This window comes from Psittacula echo, assembly GCF_963264785.1.
Source record: "Psittacula echo genome assembly, chromosome: 2".
In the NCBI taxonomy this organism is placed as follows: domain Eukaryota; kingdom Metazoa; phylum Chordata; class Aves; order Psittaciformes; family Psittacidae; genus Psittacula; species Psittacula echo.
The window spans coordinates 138780815-138805805 of record NC_137737.1 but is presented as its reverse complement, the minus strand read 5'-3'; the positions used below and the strand labels follow the sequence as shown (position 1 = coordinate 138805805).

Sequence of the window (24991 nt, the reverse complement as noted above, 5' to 3'; positions counted from 1 at the left end):
CATAGTTTCAAATAAATGTATTTCAGAAATACCACCATGGATGCCACAGAGGTTTCACTAGCAAAGTCATCCAGAGTAGAAGTTACTTCCAAAATACAACAGTGAGCAAAAAGGCAGAAGCTATCCTAGGGCTTGATGCTTCCTCATTGACACTTAGATAACTGCTAACCAGTTTCATTTCTGGAGGGTTTAAAATGTCTTTGTTTGTCAGATGTCATGGTAAAGATTCAAAGACTGCTATCATCTTCTGACTGCTTTTCAGGGAGTTTTACACATGCCTCACTAGATGTGGTGGCATTTTCAAACAGTGCCATTGGATTCAATTTAACATCCATGATCAATATCTTGCCACATCTCTGGACTGCAAGGCTCATTTTAAACAAACCATTACTTATTTGAAGAAAGAATTAATATGACTGATTGACAGACAGTGACAGATGTCACATCCACATCAAAACCGGCCTCTCTGTTTTTTTTTTTTACTGTGCTTTTGGAGATACATTTGCTGCTCAGCAAGTAGGAACACTTCTGCTTTGAATCATCACCACAAAAATGCTAAAGGAAGCAGGCTCATGAACAAGCTCAGAAGCTCAAGTTGGAGCCCATGCCTAGAAAGAGCAGAAATGATGAAATGGGCAGAGGAGAGTGTGGTTTCCATGAATGACCTTAAAGGGAGGGGAAAACGGTGGAGAATGGTATCTGAGCCATACAGAATCATAGAATGGTTTGGTTTGGAAAGGACCATAAGACATCTAGTTCTAACCCCCTGCCATGGGCAGGGATGCCTCACTCTAGACCGTATCGTGCAAGACTCTGTCCAGCCTGGTCTTGAACACTGCCAGGGATGGAGCATTCAAAACCTCTTTGGGCAACCTGTTCCAGTGCCTCACCACCCTCACAGTAAAGAACTTATTCCTTATATCCAACCTGAACTTCCCTTGTCCAAGTTTGAACCCATTACCCCTTCTATTGCTACAATCACTGATGAAGAGTCTCTCTTCAGCATCCTTGTAGGCCCCCTTCATCTTCTGTCTGGTGACACAGAAAAAGTATCTCAGCAGTCAGTCTGTTTTATAGAATCACAGAATCAAGTAGGTTGGAAAAGACCTTTAAGATCATCAAGTCCAACCATTCCCTCAGCACTGCCAAGGCCACCCATGGCACTGAAGGCCTCATCTACACAGTGTGTGAACACTTTCAGGGACAGTGACTCCAGCACTGCCCTGGGCAGGAGAGAGAAGCATGCTGAAGTCCTACCTAATATAAAATAAATAGATTTTAAGTTATGGGGTAAATCTTGCATGTAGCCGGCTCCACAATTTTTTCTGATTTCTACTTCAGGACAGGCAAGCCCAGGGGAAGCTGGTTTACAGTCCGACCAAAAGACCCAAGTTAGTTATTAAAGGAGATGGAAAGAGTGCTGGTATCCCACACACCTGCTCTTGTGAACCCATTCTTCATTCACCCCCAGGCTATATTCCACAAATACAGAATAATTATTCAGAAGGAAATACTAACTGCCCTTGGATGGTTTTCCAAAGTAACTGGGACCCTACTTGCTCCCAGATGACTGCAACTGTCTGCGTCTCCAAACAGTTTCAGTTTACCTTATATTGTCAAGACAACGCCACAAACTTGGAATTGTTGTTATTCTACATTTTTTCCTAAATGAGACTTAACATTGTCACTAAGTGCCTTAGCCCACTATTTTGAACACTCTTAATAGCCAGAACATTCAATGAATCATAACTGAATCAAGGGTTGCTTAATGCACCTGCAAGAGGAATCTTTAAAGATACCATGTGCTGTCATGCTATAAGGCCATACTTTCAGGTTAAGAACTACAGTATTTTTCCAAAATTCCTCCCATTACAGCTTATAAAGAATAAACCTTCAGCATTTCTAACTCTGCAGTAGCTACAGCACCTTCATTGTGCAGTTCAGATGTGTGTGGCACTGGTGGGCTGCTCTGTGCGCACTGATTCTGGTTCTTCAGGTTTTTTTTCACTGCTTTAAAAACTCCAGAGCCTGGTTTTCAGCTCCAGCCATAATAACATGTAGCACTATCATGGGAACCCTCTTGCAGATTATCACAAAGAAATTCTGGAGTATCTGAAATTTCAGGGGCCTTAATTTTTTTTGTCATCTTGACATTGTGAGCTCTACCAAGAGCAGCTGGAAGAACAGGCCTTTTGAGTTTGATATCTATCTGGAAGCAAGCAGTGTCTCAATTACTCTGGAAGATAATCCAAGTACAATTAATGCTTCCCTTTCAATAACAATGTTGTCAGTGCCAGATTTTTCAAGATTCCATCCAGACTATTCTTAGCCAGATGGATTAAGTTATATATTGTAGAAGCGAACAAGCCATCAGGCAAACCTGTTGCTGAACAAGTCAAAATACGCTCTATAACATCTCTGGTGATTACAGCTGTAGAATAACTCATGTTTTGTTTCCTAATAGTTCCAAGAAACTGAGGAGAAGGAAGGGAAGAAACTCGTTTGGGCAGAGCTGAAACAAAACTTTTGGCAATTATTTTTGTGAGCAGTAAGACAAAAAGGTGGATTTTTATAATGTTGAAACTAAATGGTTCAATCTTTGACTAAATTAGTAAGAAAAATAGACACAATTTACATTTGGTAACATTACCTCCATTTTGCTAAACTCACCATAATATTTTGGTTGACCTGACTGGGCATTTTCCAGCTAAAAATTCTGGCCATCTTCACTAATATAATTGTGTACAGATGTGCCTGCACTTCAGCTGAGGACAGCCTCAATGCAACAGAATGGCCACCATTACTAGTTCAGGATCATGTCTGTTTAGGTGTAGGTCTCTAGCTCTGAGGCTGCTCCTTTTCCTAATCATGTTCTAAGGGCTTTTAGAAACTCTTGTTGGGAAGCTCCTGCCAGCACCAGTGCTGCACACAACGCCGCAAGCACCACAGAAAGGAAGCTACTAAATATGACACTTCCCAATCCACTGAGAAAAAAACCCCACTATAATAAACTTTATATAAAAGAACATGAAGTAATTAGTAAAACTTTATGAAGCTTTGGAATCTCTTATTGTGTAGCTGCCTTAGCATAAAAAAAATTAAACTTTCTTATTGTTTGCCTTTCTTTCAACTGCTCCTCCTTATAGCACATCTCTTTCTTTAAATTTTCACACAAATTTCAGCATCAGCATCTGCATTCTGAAGGAATATTTTGCCAGGTCTGTTTTGTAAAGCTTTTGCTGTCTTGCCACCACTGACTTTGCACAACTGGGACACTGGCACTTTTCAGTGCTTGTGACATGTCATACATTTTCCGTGCACTCCCAAGAGGCTGTGTCAGCAAAAGAGGTTGTGTGCTGAGGCTGGGTGGCTCAAAGCTTACAGCTCCCAGCACTGCTACACTGCTGGAATAGGACTCCCATATTTCTACCCAGAAATTCAGAAAAAAAACATGTATTTGGTCCAGGGCCTCCAAAGCAGGACCCATTCAGTGTGTGTACTAGCATGTGTATATGCTGGGCTCTGCACATGCCATGTATGGTTGCACTGTGCATGTACTGGAGCCACTTGCCCAGAAGTCCTGTACATTCCCAGCTGCAGCAGTGGTGGGACTAGAATTAGGCTCCCTGTCCCTCACCTTCCTCTCTCCCTTTTGGGCAAGCAGCCCTAACCTCAGAGCAGTAGCTTACTCCTCACCCCTTGGACAAACAGATACAAAGACAAGAGCCATCACACTAATAAAAGAAGATCTGGGCTGGTGCTAAAGTTAGGGTTATGATGGGTTGAGTGCCTCAAATGCCTTAGGAAGAACAAACTATATTCCTCTTCCCTCCAGGACAGTAGCTCTGGACTAAGCAGGATAGTCTGGATTCAGTCTGATTTGTGCCTCCAGCAACCACTCAGCACTCAGGGATAAAAAAACCTGAGCTTCGCCCACCTGCATTAAAATTTAAGTAATGCCTCGTGTAGCTTTGCGGTGAGAGAAAGCAACTTCAACAGCACTCTGTGAGACTGAGGTTAGTGGAAAGACAATACATGTAAATAGAGAATTCACCACTAAAAAAAGCTTTCACGAAAAAATCTAAGCACTGTCATGACACAGATGAATCCTTGTGTTGGAATCAATGGCAAAACTCTTCAGTGACTTCAGCGAAGTTAGGATTTTCCTGAAGGTGCTGAAGCCTCCCCTACTTTTTGGCACACCTCATACTTCATGGGGTTTTATATGTTCTTTTCTTGTATTTGAAACAGAAATTAAGCAGTCTACAAACTACCTGACATAGATTTAGAAAAACGGTAACTGGGATATGTGTGTTTATTTTTGAAATGATCTCTCATATGATTCCACTTGAGAATTTAACACAATAAACATTGTTTCCCGAAAGTGTAAAAATATAACATTCTTCTACCATTAAAAGAAGATAATTCATCCAAAACCTCAGTATTCAAATGGCTTAGAGATCTTTCAATATGAAGATGAAGGATTTATGCTCTTACTGGCAAACTTGGTGCATCCCAACTCAGCAAAAGAACTGATCCATTTTAAAGTTAGCATTTGCAGAAGAAGGAAGATCTAAGCAAGTAAATACAGCTAGCAGCCAAGCAAGACCACTGCACTGGAAGAAGCAAGATAAGAAACATGGTGAAAGGAGCTGTTAGATGTCACAGAAGAATAAAAGGAACTGTTCTCACTGTGACTCTGTAGGCACAGGCAGCCTGTAACTTGCCAAACAATAAACAGCTCATGCACATGTAGTTGTGAGAACCTCTTCAGAAAAGAGGTGGTGCTTACCAAGAACCCAGACTTCCTCTACATTATTGCTGTCACAGATATGAAATGTCATGATCAATAAGAGGACAGAAGGGAGAAGACAAGTCCCTTTCATCCAAAGTTGATTGAAGTCAACTATGAGGTGCACACAAGCAGCAGGGCTACTGGTTTGGCACTGAGACCTCTGGCCTCCCGACCCAAAGGTGAGTATGCCCATTGCTAAAAGCCTCATAATTGGTGTAATTTTATCTTAAAAAAACCCCCCACACCATACTCAGGTCTTTACCTCCAATTCAGAAGGCACTCTCTGTTGTTTCAGCTGCACCTTCAGAATGTCTTTTTGCTGATCATCTTCCAGACAATCTATTTCAGTCACGGGGAATGCCTGCTGCTGCGTGTCTTCACTGATGCTGACCACAAAGAGTACCTCTGAGGTGAGCAGCAAGCAGCCTTCATGCTGCTGGCCTGAGCCACTCACAATCATGACGTCTAAGGCCATATGGACCTCTGGCCTTCCCAGAGATTGCAGCATTTTCCTGCATTATCAAGGGGAGGGTGGAGGGGGGAGGAGAGAAGAAAAAGAAGAAGGAGAAGAAGAAGAAAAAAGTAGTCAGTGTTATGCATTGGCTCCTTGAGGACTTCTTTTGAACACTTAAGCCTGTAACTATCACCTCAAACTTTAAGCGAGGGAATATTTTTCAAACCTCCATTAAATTAAGATTTAGAGAACCAATGTGAAACTGTTACTTATCAAAACTCTTTAATCTTTCGTGCAAAATTGGCCTACTAACTGTGCTAGGTCAGCCTATTTCCCATCCTAATAGAAAAATTATCCTGAGAAGTGGCTTACAAATTCAGCGCAGAAAATAAAGCTATCTTCACCAACAGCTGTTTCTGGAGATGTGCAGTATTTTTCTTGGGCTCAGAGCAATGATAAATAAGTAAGAACTCACTGAATGCCATTAAATAGAGATCAGCTCTGTAGTTCCAAAGCTGGAAGCAGGTCAGCAGCCCATCATTTGCAGATTGGGTTTCTATGCACTACCTTTGTGTTTAATGTTCCTAAACAAACTGCCATAACTCAGCCTTTCCTAGGGAAGCAGCCTGTTAACTTGACCACAGGCCAGAACCTATTAATAAACAATGTGGATGTAAAAATGAGCAAGTGTCTAAATAATTTTACCAGACATATTTGACGTGGCTATTTGGAGCCTGCTCAACATGTTGATCATCTGGATGAGAGCGCTGCTTGGGAAGCTGAGAAAGTCCAGCTCCGTGCAAAATACCTGTGGTAAGAGAATGTAAGTTTTTCAGTAGTTGTTTTCTACAAAACAGTTACGTGTTGCAGTGATGTCATCTGTTTAGAGCAGTTCATAAAATAGTGCAGATCCAAAATGATGTCACATCTTTGGAAGCTGCAGTCGAGATAATTCACTAAATATTACAATGCAAGAGTTGTGCACTTAACCCCAGTGATCTTGCATTAGGAAGAAACAAAAAAACTCCACTGCGTGTTCTAAAAACCAGCCATACACTTGCAGTCAAGAAAAACACAATGCTCCTGAGAGCCATCATTTCAGAGTAGGATTGGACACATCACTTAGCATTTATGTAGAAAACTCAAGACCTTTGTTAACTTTCTTGCTTAATATTAAAATACTTCCATATATGTGTCACGATTGGTACAAATTAGAAGGCAAGTTTGCCTAGATACTGTATCTAAATGTTCAGTTACTTAATCCAGCTATTAAACAGATCCATATACATATATGAGATCTCCCGGGGCATCTGGTTTATTGTGAATTCTTCTTAATGCCAGCACAGAACAGAGACTACAAGCAGCAGTTACACAGGTTTCTAAACAGACTATCCAAAGCTGAAGACAATATGGTATATATGCTTTCAGATAGCCTGAGAACTCTTAAAGATGAGGTACGGTCACCAGAAAGAATGAGTGGGTTGCAAAAAAAAATCACAAATTAAGTAGTTTAAAAAATGTTTACAAGGCAGACAGGAAGTAGGTTACACAGCGAGCACTGCAGTGAGACAGCTCAGTGCGAAGTTACTCTTTAAAGAAAGACATTTTCTTTTGTCTAATTAAGCATTCCATGGAAGCAAAAGACATTTTTGCATAAGGGTGTCAATAACTCAGATTCCTTTTTACACAATGGATAATAATTTAAACAAAACATCAGCACTGAAAAAAAACCCCTTTAATTTTTAGCACACATGTTGATGGTAATACTTAAAAGCAGCATCCCAGTTGTAACAGTTGGCTTACCGAGGTTCTCAGCATTATGTGCGTGAAAATGTTATTTACAGATGGAGGAAAAGAGAACATGTGTTTATTTCTGTGTGGTCCCCCACCCCTCAGTCTCCCCCAAGAGGCATGGTCCCATTTCCAATCCAGTTGTGGGTAAGAGTTACTTGAACTCTGTGTGTTTTCCTCTCACGCACCGTCAGCTATTATTGATACAGTTTTTATGTTTTTTCCTGGCTAACTCTTTTTGTCACATGCTCATGGAAAACATGATGTCTTGTGTATCATATCTGCCATGAAAAGTGTCCTTCTCCTGTTACAAGTTTCTTGATAAAGGCTGCAGCAGAAGTACTTCTAGAAAGAATAACGCTGAAGGCAGCAAAACCAACACACAGGCAGCCAGCAACAGACTGAAGTTTCTGGTTTTACTGATACGGGTTTTACACCTATGGGATGCATAATTCAGGAGAACGGTTATTATTTACACTCATCAAATAAGATAAATTTAATTTGAAAGAATTGTAATAATTGTTTCATTATTTCTTTAAATAGATTGCTTCAAGGAATGAGTTCTGCATGTGATGGGAAGCATGGAAATAATATCCTGAACTTAAGCCCTGGGAGAGCTACTCATATGCTAATCAACATCACAAACATAAATACTGCTAGCAATTAAAGGCTTAAATCTTTAAGATTTATCCTGTGTAATTAGTGAAGCAAAATTATTGACACATTGTTCTTGTATCAACAGGTCACCCTCCTTTTCTTTCCTGACACCCCCTGCCCCCTTTTAAATATCCAGACCAATAGCTTTGATTTATGGATACTGGAAATAAATAAATTTGTGCATTTTCATATTTTATTTTTATCTTTTACAGTTTTTGGTCATTCAGAAGTATTCACATCACTTTGAAAGGATTCATCACTGCTGTCACAAAGTGCTCAGCCTAGCTGGAAAAAAACACCTCTGGTTGTTAAATGGTTACTCGTGTCTCCAAAACCAGGACCCTCTTCTCACAACTCTGCAGTTTAAAAGGGATGCTCCCACTACATGACTCACTTCTTTCTCCCAGGAACGTAACTCTCTCTTTGCATAGAGATAGCACAACTCTTTCCTTGCTATAACAAAGCAATCTCAAAATAACACTCTAATTGGGTATAGTGTTGCTCTAATACTTTTATGTCAAAAGCTCTTTTGTAAGCACATATGTTTCTGTAACTAATTCTACTGTATTCCAAGAATTACTTCATGCTTTCTGCATTCTGTGCTGCTGTGGCTGTACAACGCCGATCAGTAACACAACAGAGAAGCAGAACAGGATGGCTTTTAAGAAAACCAGCACAACATTTATACTTATTCAGCACTGCCATTTTTAACCTTTATCTAAGAAAGTCACACAGCCACTGAGCCAGGTAAGAAAGACACAGCAGGTTGTGCCTGAAGAGCATTTTAGAATTCAAATGGAGATGTTGGAAATAGAGAAACTCACCATAACCTGTCTGGGAGACGAGCTCAGCTGCTCCTCCGATGGGCTTTGTGAAGACCCCCATGATTCCTTTCCCCACACCCGAGATGACCCCTCTGGCTTTGTGCCCAGCTGAAGCTTGGGCCTCAGATACTCGCTGAAAATTCTGCATCGGCTGATCCACAATCCCAGCAATTGCACCTGAAAAAACAAGAGTCCCAGCAATTAGTGAAGATTAATATCCCAGAATAAGAGGAAATCTTACTGCTGGACGTGAATGTTGCTTGGATTACAGAGTGTACCCCACCCCTCTCATTACAGCTATTTAGCATGCAACCAATTAGCTAAACACTACCTTAGCTGAGTTTAAGATAAATCTCAGCTTCCTCTTTTTTTTTAAAACACATTTTACTTTTCAAACATTCAGATCACTGAACCTGACAGTGTGTTTTCATCTTTCATCTACTTTCGCTAAATCCTTTTGCCGAGTTAGTTTAACTTAGCTCATTTTGTGTAGCAATTCTGAAAATGCTGGGCTTGGAATAAAGTCCACCAGTTTTAGAAGACTGGAGCTGCTATGGAAATGAGATTTCATGTAAGCCTGAGATTGACTTCATGAGAATAAAAACTGCCTGTATTCAATACATCATTTTTATATCCTCTTCCACTGCCAGAAATGTTCATAAGCTAATGCAGCTTTTGATATATTACTAAGATTTGCAGAATTAGACTTTGAGACTTTTTGTTACCATTTTGTGAAAACAATCATATTTTACTTTAATGTGCATGGGTCAAACTTTTACAAGTGACACAGTGACCTTCCCAGCTTTTAGTATCAACAGAGAACTCCAGCTCAAATCTTCCTAAATGTAAACAGGTATGTGAGGTGGTACATCTCTTTGATCTTGAGTTTACATAAGCCACTTAACCACAGACATGTCTCTAGTTATTGCAATTTTGATAGATAAGCTATTTGGAAATTGCTAAGAGTACAGGGATTGGACACAGTGACATCAGTTAGGAAACAGTCTGCCTGATCTGAGGTTCTCTCAGTGAAAAGCAAGTTTGCAGGCTCCTTGGTACCTTCAGCTGCAAATATAAAGATACAACAACTATTTAAGAAGCAGGACCCAGTGTCACGTTGGTACCTAGGCATTTTTACTGCAACCCAGACATCTTTGAAGATTCGGCTTTGTATGTGGAAGCAAATCCAGGCATAATTCCACAGATTCGGACAACCACAGCTGAGGTATTTGGCCCCATGTGTTTACCAGCGTGAAACGCACTAGTCAGCTAGCTGCTAACCAGTTTTCAGATGGTTTTAGTTACTGTTACTGGATAAACGGAGAAGTTGCTGACTTTGAACAACAAGAACTAATATCATACTTGGACACTGGTATCCTGTCCAAAAAAAAAAAAAAAGAGACAAGGATGAGAAGCAGTACACATTCCCCTAAATCCTTGTCCCTGAGATACTATCTATCAGCAATTCAAGAAACTTGTATTCCCTATAAATGCCTCCCTCTTCTTTTAGAGAGATTGCTTCCAACTTCTACATGTGTGTCCTTTACTGATAAATGTATAGTATTTCCCAAGAAAATGCTGGTCTATTTTTAACGTGACACCCAGCTTCTACTGAGCTCCCTCACTGAAGCTGAGCGTGCAGCTGAACATTCACCCTCTGCACCACAAAGGCCGTGAAGCTTCCTCAATGCCATGCCATGGAAACGATACAATTTTCAATTCAGTTCTGTTTCATTAGTACTCACCAGCTGCTCCTGCTGCTTGACTAAAATAATACCCCAACATGGCACTACACAATTGGGATTGTTCATCCAGTCTTTTCTTTTGTACAACTGTGATGCATTTGAAGACATAAAACAATACTTGGTGTTCTGCTAAGTTACAGTATTGCGTTACCCTGTGACCTCCGTCACCCTATCTATTGAGGTCATCCACAGCAACTGTACTTTCAGAACAGAAGTTATTGCCTTATTAAATGTAATTCACCTAAGTCCTAGCACTAGTAAATTATTTACTGCAATACACTTGAGCAACGTTATAAGGTAATAATAAATAAGAGCCTACTCCAAAGGACCTGTGGTATGCTCCAGGCACTTCTCAGCTGGAATTAGGCCCAGAGGACAAGGAAACAGAATGGAAACTACTGTGGCTGTGTTATATAACATTATTTATATAGTATCCTAAATAATATACAGCTTAATTAACCAGCTATTTAGTACTTCCACACTTTCTGTTATTCTGCCATTTTATGCATGCTCTGAACTTGCCTGTGAAGCCATTGCCCTTCTGTACCTGAAATCCTTTTGCAAGTTGTGTCTTTCTGCCCTCAAAAAATATAACCAATGATGTTCTCTTCTCTCTCTGCTCACCCTTTTTAATCTCTTATCTTGAACCGCAAATCAATGACAACTCATTCATGTACTGTCGTCATGCCCACAAATCACATAATAAACTATAACTTCACTCTTTCATTCAAGAATGGCTGGCCCTACCACCCTTGCATGGGGGGCTGGATCTGCACAGCTCCTTTCCTGGGTGCATCGTGTGTGGGCAAAGGAGAGAAAAAAACACAAAAAGGTCGAAGGCTGAGCAAGCTCAAAACCCGACAGCAGTGAGAAAATGATGACACACGTGAGGTTCACTGCATCTCCTAGTACCAGGAACTGTGCGAAGCAGATGTTCCCTCGGTCCATGTGGCTTCTTTCTTGCGAACATAAAGTTAGTGGTAGCAACACCATGCTGGATGGGCTTACGACAGAAGGTCTCTCCCTCAAGATTCAGTAGGGTATCAGGGAAGCACAATCTGGAGACAGCTATGGTGTCCTACTTCTGTCCCTGTCCATTCTCTGTAATGTCCTTTGCCCTATATTATTTTTAAATGAAATCATTCTCTATTTTTATTTTCATTCCTACCCTAGGCATTTAATTTTATATGCATGTCCACATATGTACACACAGATTATGTATGCATAAAGAAAACCTCAATAAAATTAAACACCAAAGCAACAAAACAAAAACATATTCTTCCATTACTGGACAAAGAAGTTCCAGCAACACCATAACATCTGCTAAACATCAGATGGGTTGCAATCAGGTTAATACATGTTGCTCAGTAAGCATAAAAGGATACTTTGATAACTACAAAATTCAGGTAGTTCAGAATATATCCCTGTATTACTTCAAGAAGAATTTGATTACGGGCAGCAACTGGTTTGCACGCAGTCTGTGGTAAACGTAGCATGGCTTTCAGAACCGGCAAAGCTCAGGCTGCTTGTGACAAACTCTTTCAGACCAAGAATTAATTGGGAAAAATCCCCCACCAGCAGAAACTGGCCATGCGTTGCCACGAGGCTGGAAGGTAGCCAAGCTGAAACCATTTTGCTTCCTTTTCTTTTCTCTGTTGTCCTTCAGGATTGCCACAAGTGTTTCACGCTGAAAATACAGCTGAAGCCTAGTCTCATCACAGCAAACATCACATAAAAATATAGCGAAAGGGAAAGAGCACCTGCTGGTGTGCATTAATATATCTGCAGAATTAGCATGTGGAATAGCACACACCTTTAGGATTAGCATGGACTGTTAGTATCTCACTTGCAGATAGGCAAAAGTGGAGTGGCTCTGATTCAGTGATAGCTGCACAGCAAGAACAACCATCACCCATAACATTAAAAATTTGGACTACTGAAATCCAGGCCTTCCCTTCTCTAGCAGCACAGTTGCACTGTCAGTCACTATTACTATCAGTTCACTTTCCTCAAAAGCAGACACAAGTAATTGAAATGTTGAGCACTTTTGCCGTTGTGAAAAATGGCTTTTCTAATAGTCGTCAGCTTTTTGGTTACTCTGAAATGCTCCATTTCCTAAAGGGAGCTACTTTAATATATTGTTTCACTAGGACCAGTAGTTGAAAACAAAGCTTATAGTTTCCATCTCTTCTTTTGTACAGTTATAAATTATTATTTTAAAACCTGACCCCAGCATGAAAAATGTAAAAAACAGCTCCTTGGTGGGGAGTGCCAATGATCTAAGTATTTTACATACAATTCCACTGCATTTTTGTCTAATCATATGAAAAAAAAACCCCACCTATCCATACGCTTTTGCTTATTTTCATGCATAAACATTACTAAAGTGATCCAGAAGTCTCCCTCAAACTAGAAAAGAAGATGACAACCAGCCAAAGATAACAATCAAATCAAACAACACTCTGACAGTGCTTGAGTCATTTAAAATGAGAAAGGACAAAGCACTTAAGAATGTACCACAGGGAACAACTTGCACTGAGGAGGAGACAAGAGTACATGGTTTTGGCCCTCATTCAGCAAACCACTTAAGCATGTGCTTAAGTGAATCAAGGCCACCATGAGCCAGACTTTCAGAAAAATCAGAAATGCAACTCTTCCTTCTGCACAGATACCACAATGTATCGGTGAACTGAGGGCTCTTGCCTGCCTGGGCCTAGGCACGAAATCTGCATTTGCAGTTCTTAAAGCTGCTTGCCTGAGTCAGATGGCTTTTACAAACATGACAGTCCTGTGACTATCCCAGAAATCTTTTTCACATCTCAATTATTGCCATTAGAAAGTCATAGAAATTGTGGCTTCAAAAGGTCTTCCTCCCTGCGTTCCTGTGCTCATCTGAACTCTTCATGATTGTGAAGGAAAATAAGATAGCAGTTTCATTTTGCTACGTATGAAGAACATGGAAGTATTTTTAGAGTAAGAATCTTCATGTTTACTCTGAACTTGCTGGTAAAAGAAAGCAGCACGGTGATACCTCCCCTTCAACTATGACTGTTTTTTGGGAGAAAGCCACAATATTCTATAAACTAATGGTCAGGACAGAAAGAGCTTTCTGATGTGTTTGTAAAAACTGAAATTCAGGTCTACTCATAATTTAGGTCTCGACACAACTTACATGAACGCTGCTGTGCATACAAAGAAAACACGCCTTTTAAAAATCCGGTTTAAATAATTATGCCTGATACAAATCCAGTGGGATATTTCCAGTTATTCCTTTAGTGAGAGGTCCCACACTTGTCGAGTCCAGCTACAGAGTATCAGTAGCTATTTATCTGGGTGCTTCATTGCCTCCACTGCTAAGAACAGAGGAATTCAGCAGGTAGGAATCTCATAATGGCAGGAGTAAAACAAGATTCCAGCTTGCAGAGGAGCACTGTTTTAAGTGCTACTATGAAGATCTAAGCTTCTAACATGAAGTCTGATTTTCCAGGAACTCAGGGACACTGAAATTCTAACTCTTTCTTTTTTCTGCTTTTGTTTTTACCTCAGGCATACTCCAGCGGCAACGGAAGCCTTGTGCGCAGGGAGGCACAGGCGCGTTGTATTTGTGCATGCATGGTACGCGTTCCCCGCTCTTCTGAACAGCAGAAACTTTGCTTTGCTGCAGCCAAAGAGACAAAGTTTTGCTCTGCAGGCTGTACAGCTGATGCTTTTAGTTCCGAAGAGCTCTGGTGTGTCATTGAAGGGGACAACCACCGCGTTACCTCGCTGTTTTATTAACAACTGAGCCAAGATCACCAAACCATTTCATCAGCAGATATACACCAGGCTGACACAGTGCTTCTAAAAGTATAATCTTTCATCCAGCTACTCAACCTGACTGCCCTTAGCCCAATAAAACAAGAAGGAAAAATAAAACCTTCTCTGACGTGCCTTTGATTTGCAACACCAGTAATAGCTTACTATTGGGAAAGTAGCTACTAATATATGAAATTTCTCCTTCATACACATTTCTCCCAGGACACTTGCTTGCTGCTTTACAGGCATTATCAAACGACAGTACTTCACATCATCTAATGTTATTGCTCAAAATAATTTCCAGTAACTTAACCCAAACTTGTAACATTTTTACCACTTCCTCTTCAGGGCTTTCAAGGTTGCGGTTGCAAATTTAGGAGTTGTGTACACTAGTGAAGATTAGGAAAGAGGACAAATCCTTTCAAGCTTCAGCTCTGCTAACCTTTTGCACTGTGCTGCTTTTGGTCACTTTGATCTCGAAGGGATTCATACTCTTTAATACGTACTGAGGAACTCTGCCAAACAATACAGTTCTGCATTCCTCTGCTGTGTGACAAGTAGAAGAAACCTAGAAAATACAGCCCCTCACTGCAAAACTTCTCAGAGATTTTTTCCAGTGCCGGTTAGGTTTCGAATTTTTAGGTATTATTTTGAAAAGGCCAGAGTAATCTTCACTTCTAACTAACCAAACCCCTTGGCTGCTCAGCGAGTACAATTACACTGAATCAGGATAATCTGGGTCTTTCTGTAAAAGCAGAATTCCTCATCAAAGCTTACTTAACATCTGCACTAAGTTCAAGCGGTTTTCAAACAAAATCAAGAATCCCCGATATCTACAGTGCAGCAAAACCAAGCAGGTTTGGAAGGCATTCCTACAACTCACTGGAAAGTAAACATCAGCATGATGACGTCTTTGTGCTTAGTTACAAATCACCCTGCCCTGTGCAGAATTATTTGTTTCTTTTCAGAGATGCATTATGTACCAATGAAAATATTTCACAAATAGAGTGCAAACTCACTCTATTAATCTCTGCAATTATTTTATCAGCAAAAAATATACACAAAATTCACTAAATATAATTCACTTGATAAAAAGAAACAGTATCTCATATACATACCATGAGGCTATTTCACAAGAAAATACCAAAATAAACAGAATTTGCAAGTATAACTCACATGTTGAAAAGGCTGGTGAGCAGATCAGAAAACAGTATCATCACTCAACTTGATATTCAATAGTACATTACCTAGAAGGCTAATGCCTAAATGAGAGAGCCCCTGTCTCAGTCCTTCTCCCAGGCTCTCTGGAAGCTGCCTTCTCCATTCTTCTTGTCTGTTGTAATGCTCCTCATCCAGTGACAGCCTATCCATATTCCGAGCAAGACTTGTTGCCAGATTGGTAATTGACGTCAGTGTACCTAAATACATGGAGATATACATTTGGGTCTGGATCAAAATGCTTTAATTTAAAACACGGAGACGTTCTATGCCTCACTGCAATACTGAGCTTATGAGAACAGCAAGTCAGCTGAAAAGTCACCCATGTGTAACATGCTTTACTATTTGTCAAGCATCACCACACTGCTTCTACGGTCTACGTCACGCCTTTTACATTAGCCCGCACCAGGTTTGCCTGTCTGGTGGGAACAGCAGCTCACCCAAACATCACTTCCCAGCTCCCAAACTTCTGTCGGGCTGACTCAAACGGAGGGTGCGTGTGTGTGTGATGGAAAGGTAAACAATCGTTTACAGGAGGAGCCAGGCAGGAGGTGTCCTGAGGGAGCGCCCCAGGAGGAGCAGTAGGGTCCCGCTGGGGTCTCTGCGGGCGGCAGAGCCACGCGATGGCACTGTTTGTACAGACTTCGCAACACAAAAGCTGCTCCTGCTCTCAGGCCAGCCCAGCCCCGCTGTCAAAACCCATCCACGCGCTTACACAGCTATGACAACTGTATCTACTCTCTTTTTTTTTAAGGAATAATAAATATGATGAGGCGACAGAGTGTAGAATTTCTGATGGTTAGCAGAAGTACAGAACACCTTTCATATTTCTGCAGTTATCACATGAAATACCGGCTGAGCCAATCTCCATTTCCCACTGGGAGGTTTAAAATTCTGAAGTTTCTGAAATGTTCTTACGCACTGCAGTTAAGCGGTGATCTGTTTAATACATACGATGTTATATGTGAGCTTTGTTACCCTCCCAGCACTTCGCCGCAGCCTAGCAAGCCAAACAAAGCTGCAAGCAATATTGTTTAAAACTTTAACACATCCTTTAACAACGCCTGACAACAAAGCAGTAGTTGGAGCAACAAAGTGAAAGCTCTACCTTTGGAAATGTGTTTTACAAATGATGTTGTTCCTCTGGAAACTCCACTGACAAATGCTGCCGGGCCTCTGGTCAGCCCTTCATAGGGGAGCCTAAAGAAATCGGCTATGCCATTCCCTATGCTTCTCACCAGGCTAGCCGGGCTTCCAAGAATTTCCAACGATCCAACAACCCAGCCTGCATGGAAAAACAAGACATATGTTACGGCTGCAAAAACTGCAGAAGCAGCAGTTGTGAAAAGGCTATTCCTTAATTATCTTTTTCACACTAGTATTCATCGCATTCTGACCTTCCTTTGAGCAAAACACAGGAAATAACTCATCCACTACGAATTCAGAAATTGCAATCTTTCATACTTCGTAAATCAAAGAAATCCTTTTGGCAAACTCACAAATAGCTTTAGAATGACTTCCTTCCAGGAGCTTCCCGTATTTCTGCTAAAAGTGTGTTAGGGAGGCGGATGCTAGAGCCTCACAGCTACGGAGGGATGGGACTGCAAGTTCAGATCGCCAGGTCAGTTTTAGACACTATAAGGCAGCCTGGTGATCTCACATCCTTACGTTATAGAATTGTGACAGCGAGTTTACACTGATACAATGTACTGCTTTACGGGAGTGTGCAGGTCAATTGCTTGATGGAGTGTTAGGAAAGGGGATGCAGATTTTTGACAAGTGCTTAAGAAGTTATTTTAAATCCACCCCAACCCTTCTAAGCTGATCATTTTCTTTCAGAGTGCAGTGAAAGCCAGACAAACATCTTTTGCTCAGTACAGTTGTGTAAACAGCAATGACATCTACATGCTGATTAGGTTACTCATAGGGGAGTATTCCTTATGCATATCCCAGGAGAGGCATCTGCAGATCTGGTTTCCTATATAAATGCAGGGTTGCCAGCAGCTTGCTTGATGGCCAAGCATGCAGCAATCTGTTGCTGGAAAGCTGTTTGCAGGTCTTGTCTTTCTCAGGCTGGTTGGCAGCAGATTTATTAGGGAAACAGTGCTGCATAACTTGTTTTTTTTCAGCCCTGAGAGAACGATTCAGAAATGGCAATAAACCTTAAATGGGAACTGCCTGGTCTTTGAGCCCTGGTACCATGAATTCCAGCTGGCATTGTCAGAATGACACTGGGTGTGACAGGGCTGGGACACTGAAAGATGGACAGACTGTCCTCCTGCTCTCCCGCTGAGAGCCCTCTATCTGCGCTGCCCTCCTCATTCCCATCTCATCACTGCAAACTGCTGCTATCCAGATGCTTTTCTTGTTTTCTATTAGCCCCTTCCAGTCACTCCTGTGGAAGGCTGAATCATGAAACTGAACAGAAGAGAAAATGTTACTCATATGCAATGAATTAATCTCATACTATCATTCTAAGCTCCTGGAAGATCTATTATTCTTGTTGAATCTGTCCCACATTTCAGCCCTGGCAGGTTGAGAACTCCAGTATCCGCAGCATAAAAAGCGGGAACCACAGTAGACATAAGGGAGAGGGTGGGATGGACTATGAGAACAAAAAACAAGTACTACTGGCAATGTAACAAGGAAGGCAGCAACAAGCACTGTGGCCCTGCAGCGCCTGCCCTGGAAAGCAGCATCCCTTGGCAGTCCCTCCCTGCTGGGACATGGGAAGCCAGTGCTCAGGCTGGGCCTGTACTCCCTCCCTGTAGTATTTTTAATAAATTATCTGTGCCACTGTGTGAAGTGCTGAAAAGCTGGAGGGGTGGGGAGGTGCGTGCAGATGGAAGAGATGCTCTTTCTGCTTGCTCAGATCAATAATGTTACAATAATCCCTTGCAGCCTTTGTTGTTTGTTTGTTTATTTTTCTCTCTAAATATTCTCATCATTTGTTGTCCTGAGGTGGTGGTGCAATGGAAAGGGGCTGAATGACACCACGGCTTAGTGCCTTGCTGCCCTCCAACACCCCCAGCAGACACTGCCAGGCTGGAACACGAGAGACTCCAACTCCACTCACCTGTTTGACCAGCCAGTGAGTTCAGGAATGAAAACCACATTAAATGTATGAATGAAACCAGGTAAACACAAAGCTTGAGGGGCTGCCTGGTATCCTGGGGGTGAGCTGTGACAGTCTGGCCCTGGCTGGTGGGCTGTCAGTTTTTTGGAAGCTCTGGAAGGAGCATGCTCTCCCCTTGAGAGCACATGGGAGGAACATGCAACCTGCAGCAAGTGTGGCTCTCCTTGGCCAACACTCAGAGCAAATCAAAGGGCTCCTCGCTGCCAGCATGGACCACCCAATCCAAGGAGGAAGGTGTGAGAGTAAGTAAGGAATAGAAAAATGATGAATCAGGAATAGTCCCTCCATTCAGAAGCTCTGTGCTGCATTATACTTTGCAGAAATATAGTATCATGTCAGGTTACCATTTCCCAAAGTATGCTTAGTAATTACATCCACTAGTATGACTATATTAGCAGAGAGCCACTGCATTTTCTTTATAGGCAACTACAGTGTTAGATCTGGCTGATACCTGTGATACTTTTAAATAGAATTTTATTAACTTTTAAATAGAAGCCAACTTAATTAGAAAAGGATGGGGATTTTCATTGCAAGCTTTGCTAATTTGAGACAAGCAATGCTAATCAGCATATCTGAGCAAAGCTCCCCAGCCCTACTCACTGCTTACAAGACATATATTCTAGCCACTCCTTCGCAACATACGGGGGGCAGCATGACACACCCCTTTTGGCAAGCTGTGGGGTCAATCCTGCCCTCTCCCATAGGGGAGCAATGATCCTTCACACAGCTAAGGGCAAAATGAGACTATAACCTGTTTGAAGCATAAGGCACAGCTGTTTGGGAATGCCATTTATGCAGATGCTACAATGATTTATGCATTGGACAGTGGTTAGCAGAAGGGGGTCAAACAACCCTTCATTTTGCAGATTAATGTGGCTAAAATGCAGGAGTGCGAGGTCCTTTTCCACAAGAGACCAATCCAAGAAGTATAACTCACCTGATGGTGAGGGAAGGTCTCAGGGTTTGAAGACCATATAAGGTTTTTGCTTAATTTTTTTCCTCCTTTTTAACTTTGTTGACACAGCCTTCTGACAAGTGTCACGAACTCTTCAGAATATAGCATCTTCTTTGCCCAAGCAAATATTAACCAATATAATTCACCATTTTAACAATGGTAACTCCTTTCAAAAAATACATTTTAGTTTTAGTGCTTTGAGTGTGGTTTAAGCAGTGACTAAATATATGCTTATGCATTTTCCTGAAGAGAAGTTCCATTGAAGCAAACCTTACTTCATAATATTTAAACCTGCTTGCTTCCAGCTACATCATGAGCCCAGAGCAAGGGGTGGCCTTTGCACTGCACCCCGCAAGGGTAGCACAGGAGGTAAGACAAACACCAGGCTCAGGAATCCCTAACTCTCATATGTGCCTCACCTGGGATGCTGCAGATGAAAAGCCAGTATAACCTCAATTTCCTGTTGCAGTCTATCACCACTTGTAGCACCACTCCTAGGCAGTTGTGGGGAGAAACATTCACATTGGGCCATAGTTTCACTCTTAATTAGCAAGTAACTACGTTTCCCCTTTTGTACTATGGAATTTGACTGTAAAACAAATCCAAATAAGTAGTAAAAAGAAAAACCAGCAAATTTTTGCAAGCAAAATAATGCAAGAAAATAACGAATCAGTGCACACTGTTCTGGTGCTAAACTGTGAGAAAGACCAGACCAACATCTCACTATTTCTATTTATAAATACCTGAAACGCATGCGTTCAATTTTGGAAATTGTGCACAGAAATCAGGTCACAGCCATGCTTCCAGCACATCAGGATTCCAGAAAATCTGACCATTAGTATTGCAGGAAAATAAATCCCATGTTTCAGTGCAGATTACATTACTTACATGTGATCATGGAGGAGCTTCCTCCTGTCTCAGGTAAAAATTCTGTTCCAGACGAAGACATGTCAGAAACCAAATTTCGTAATTTCTAAATTAACATTTATGGGAAACAGAATGCACCTGCTAACCTAATAGACTAATTGCTCACTCTTGATCCTATATGGGAAAAAGTTAGTAACAGCAAACTTCATATTTCTTGGATCAAAGGACAACAAACATCTGTGTGCCAGTTTAGCATGAAGGCTGTATGAAGAAAGACAGATTCCTAACCATAAACTGCAACCAAAAGGAGTTTTAACAACCAAAAAACATCCAAGGCTATAATTTACTTCTGAATGCAGAGCAACATGCTGAATAATTTGATTAAATGTAGTTTTGGGGAGTTTATGTGAGGAATGTGGGTTGATTCTGACTAGTGCTATAATACAAAATGACAAAAACCTAAGCCTGCTAGAATACATTTTTATGCTGCATTCAGGGTTTTGTAAAGCTTTCAGGTGGCTGGCCAATGTTTAGCACAACCTTACAAACCTTCACTGGTGTCTGCTCAGCCATTTTATTTCACTTCTGTTGTATGGCAGAACATGAAAGGTGCCTGAAAATATCATTATCAAAGAATGTCTGAGGAAAACAATAATGTATGGTTAACATCTAGGTTATTCAGCTTGAGAGACAGTCACAGAATCCTGGTACCTAATAAAAATGTTACGTGTTAAGGAGAAGTACTGACCTGCTCGGAAAAGTGCTCCAGCAGCATAATGCATGGCCAAGGCATGGACAAGTTGCCTGGCAGTGGTGAAGATGGGTCCTCGCTCAAACACAGAGAAAGAGAGAGGGGTGTGATCTGAGGCTATATACAGTTTCAGTGAAGCATGAATACTGACAAGGAGATTAACAGGTTGTATTGTTAATTTTCTTAGCTTCACTGGCTTGACCAAAGCTCTTGCATGCTCTCTCACTTGTTCAGGCAGCATCAGGATAGTATCTGAAGTATGTATGGATTGAAAAGTGGTTTTGTTTTCTGGAAGATATGTATCAAACAAAGTCTTAATGTAGTAAACAAAGGTGTCCTCTACATACAGCCTAGCTGGTTTGAGCTCAAAGCTGAGGTCATTTATGTGAAACATGAAATTCTCTTCCTCAGAAAAAGCAATGCAGAATTTTATAAAACAGTTTTCCTTATAGCTTTCCAAATCTTTGTTACAAACAGTGAGGTTGCTCACTCTGGACCACTGCACAGTCTCATTTTTCTCTCCTTGGCACAGCAGGACTGCAAAATGGAAATTGGATTTGCTGTACAACTGATTGTCTAGTTGCAAGTCTTCACAATACACTTGGAGACTATGAAATTGTGGGAGGCCTTCCATGGCATCCCACTGGAACTCCTGCGATAAGGGTCTCAGGTAGCTGGTGGCTGGAGCCATGTGGAGGAAAACGTGGTCTGCTGTGAGACGCAGAAGTTCGGATGACATTTTGTGGTTTGTAATATCATCAAATGCAGCAAGACTTAACTGACCGATGAACATTTTCAGTGATAGAGTCTGCTCTTGACTTCTATGAAGGAAAAGAAGTTTTGTTACTTCATGTACTTTGAGTTCACCCAGCATCTTACTTTCTAGAAAGCTGTCAGAAGAGATGTTCTCTATAATATATAGGAAACTCACTGTGCAAGTCCTGTTACTGTTAATGGGATCTGGCAGCTTCAGCCACCACTGTGGATAACACCCAAGAGGTCTTTTAAGAAATGGGATATTTCCATCTATCCTCTTTCTTTCTTATCAATCAACAGGGTAATTTGGACAGGAACATCTTCATATACACAGTAATTTCCTACATTTTTTTTTTTTTTGCAACAGAGCCAGATGTTAAAGCAGACAATACTACAATTTTCTGATAATTCACATACATCCTCAGATGTTACAGTATTTTCTGAGAGACACTACTGAAGGTTACTATTATGGATAATTCATTTCACACCACATACAGTGAGTGTCCTCCAAGAAAGCCACCACAGCACTGAGAGCCTCCCTCATCCAATGTTAACTGCCCATTGCCAAGTTTAACTAGCAAGTGGGCTATCATGTACTGCTGATGACCAGTTTCTTGGGGATTAATACTTAATTACTGTGCAAATAAAAACAGTACAACAAATTCCACTCTAATTGTAACAGCATTGCTGGAGGCCAGGCTTTTTGCATCTTGAATGGAGCTGAGGTTGCAGTGTGTTACAGAAGTGAGGAAGTCTTCTAAGAAGAGTGTTATAATGAAGTACAGTTATTTACTGACTGTAAGACTATTTCTACAGCCCTTGCACTTCAAACTTCCTGCCAATTTTAGAGGGAGCTTGTACAATTACAGATGGCAGGACCTGGCTAAATACATTTTATACTGAAGAACACACTCAAAATTAATTATGAAGGGAAAATCTGTGTGGGTTGGTTGTTTTTTTTTTTTTTTTAATGAACAACACGGGACTTCTTTTTGTACCAGGCATCCAGTGTTTACCCTAAAGTGACATGACTTTGGTGTTAGACTGTCCTTTTTTAACTGCAACATACAAAGCATAACATCTGGTCTAAACATATGCCACAAAGCGCAGCACTATTAAACAAAACAAACAGTTAACCCAAAGTTTGTAAGTTAGTTAACACTTAGAAAGCTGACTGACCGGTCAACACTTTTGGCAATGCTTTTTCATCACCTTTTATGTGCTTTATGTACCTGTTGAGGTTGATCTCGACAGCTCCTGCTCTTCCTTCTGGGGCCAAGGTTATGACTATTGTTCCACACTGATGGGCAATGTCCACATAAACATAGCCAAAGCCAGTCAAGAACACAATCTAGAGAAGAGAGTTAGAAACATATGGAATGCCACTGAAATTACTATTTTTAATGTCAGAATAAGAATTAATATTAGCGTCTTCTGGTTGAGATTTCTTACTCAAATCATGACACTGTTCAGGAAAAACAGAAACAGATCTCAATACTTTAGAAAATAACAGCTCTGATACTTTAAGTATTTCAGTTGTACAGCAAGATGAAATTTGCGCCTCATCCTTAAACTGTATAACTGAATATATTTTAGTAAGAAACTTCTTCTCCAGAAATAAGCATGATGTGCTGGAGAGGGGGAAAGTTATATGAGAAGAGAATAAATAGGAAATTTTAATTTGCGATTTTAGATGAAGGAGAAAGGCATATTCCTAAAGCTCTGCACAATAACACCTCCTCTGGAAAACCAACCCTAAATTAACATTACGTTGCTATGCCCTAGCTCAGAGCTGGTTAGATGAGTGGCCGATAGCATGATGCAAAACACATGAAGACTAAAAATTAAAGTAACATTCTGGAATCATGAAGACTTGTTTAACAACATTGAACACATTCTTAAGCCATCTAAACTGCTTTTGAGAGACAACTTTCATAAACAAGGTGCTGCCACAAAGAAATGGCAAAAGTATTAGAAAGCATAAAACATTTAAAAAGGCAGGCAACTGGGAACTTGACAACAGGTTTGTGTCTTGCTTACAGATGAGCGAACTTTCATTCTGAATAAGTTGTCCTTAGGGATAAATATTCTACTTTAAGAAATAACATATTGTTTTTGTAGCTTAATTCTACAACAGTTCTGAGCAAGTTTTGTGTTCTTCCACAATATAAAAGACAGGTCTTTTCAGGCTTGAAAAAATCACAGCAGTCTTTGTTAGAGCAAGCTGACTTCTATTTTGTAAGGCTACTATCAACACAATTGTTTACAAGACTGCAATGACAGAAGATATAATTTAAATGAATACAAACTCAAGAGATAACACAAAGATAATGGGCTAGCATAGGTAAAAGAAACAGTTGTTTGCTTTGAAGGATCTTTACTGCTGTTAACAAGTCACCAGAAGGAAAGCACTTGGAAGCTTAGTAGATCAGCACTTAAATAGATTCTCTTTACGCTACATATAACAACCTTGTAGAGGTAATTAAATTTCATTTGTCAAATTATGTCTTATTCTTCTGAGAATTACTATACAAAAATTCATAATTTTGATATTTCAGTTTTAAACCTTTGCTTATCTGAAAGAGATTTGCAATCCTGCATGATGGAAGGGGACAAAAAAAGGACACTGAATTTTCAGTACACCCTCATTATTCTAAAAAACCCTTACTGATCTTAAAGATTGGAAATTTTAATTCCAATTTCAGATGTTATTAATTTTTTAAATTAATAACATTTTCATTTGATAGAATAAGGACCTATCTGTGACTAGGTAGAAAGAGCACAAATTACTCAAGATCCTCTAAATCCCAGTTGTTTCACAATCTGAATCAAGTATGTGAAGCTATTAGCTTATTCCTTATTTACTTATATTTACAGTTTCGTAAGAGAAGGATGGACTGAGAAATCCTGGGGAAATTCTCTACATGTAAACCCTAAAACTTTGTTAACAGAAGGCTACAATTCTTATTTGGAGAGTTCTTCAAGTAGACAATGATCCCCAAATGTTGTCTTAGCATCTAATTCCTTGTAGGAGCCAGATACTTATAAAGAACCCTCGTCTGGCATAACATTAATGGCTGAAACTTGAAACCTTGCATTGCTTGACTGGCTTGCTGAATGAAACTCAACTACTTGCAATATAACATAACACTCAATAATCAAGAGCATTTTGTGATTGGTCCCCAGGGAAAACATCTGAAACTAGTATTTCTTTCAAAGAGCCAAGCAGTTTATGTTGATTCCATGT

The 24991-nt window shown here is 40.5% G+C and overlaps 1 protein-coding gene across 9 annotated transcripts in view; it reads right to left on the bottom strand.

Moving 5' to 3' along the window:
- Positions 1-24991, bottom strand: part of VPS13B (vacuolar protein sorting 13 homolog B) — a 456296-nt gene that overhangs the window by 3185 nt on the left and 428120 nt on the right. For 8 of the 9 annotated variants that reach the window (XM_080611867.1, XM_080611862.1, XM_080611863.1 and 5 more), the window contains 7 exons: positions 22977-23095; positions 20986-21809; positions 16388-16564; positions 15309-15479; positions 8522-8698; positions 5955-6057; positions 5058-5307 (listed from right to left, as the gene is read on the bottom strand). In XM_080611867.1, coding sequence (XP_080467993.1) covers positions 5058-5307; positions 5955-6057; positions 8522-8698; positions 15309-15479; positions 16388-16564; positions 20986-21809; positions 22977-23095 — 1821 coding nt within the window. Of the gene's footprint in view, positions 1-5057; positions 5308-5954; positions 6058-8521; positions 8699-15308; positions 15480-16387; positions 16565-19804; positions 19960-20985; positions 21810-22976; positions 23096-24991 lie in introns of those variants that run through there. The other variant, XM_080611870.1, reaches the window with a different exon arrangement.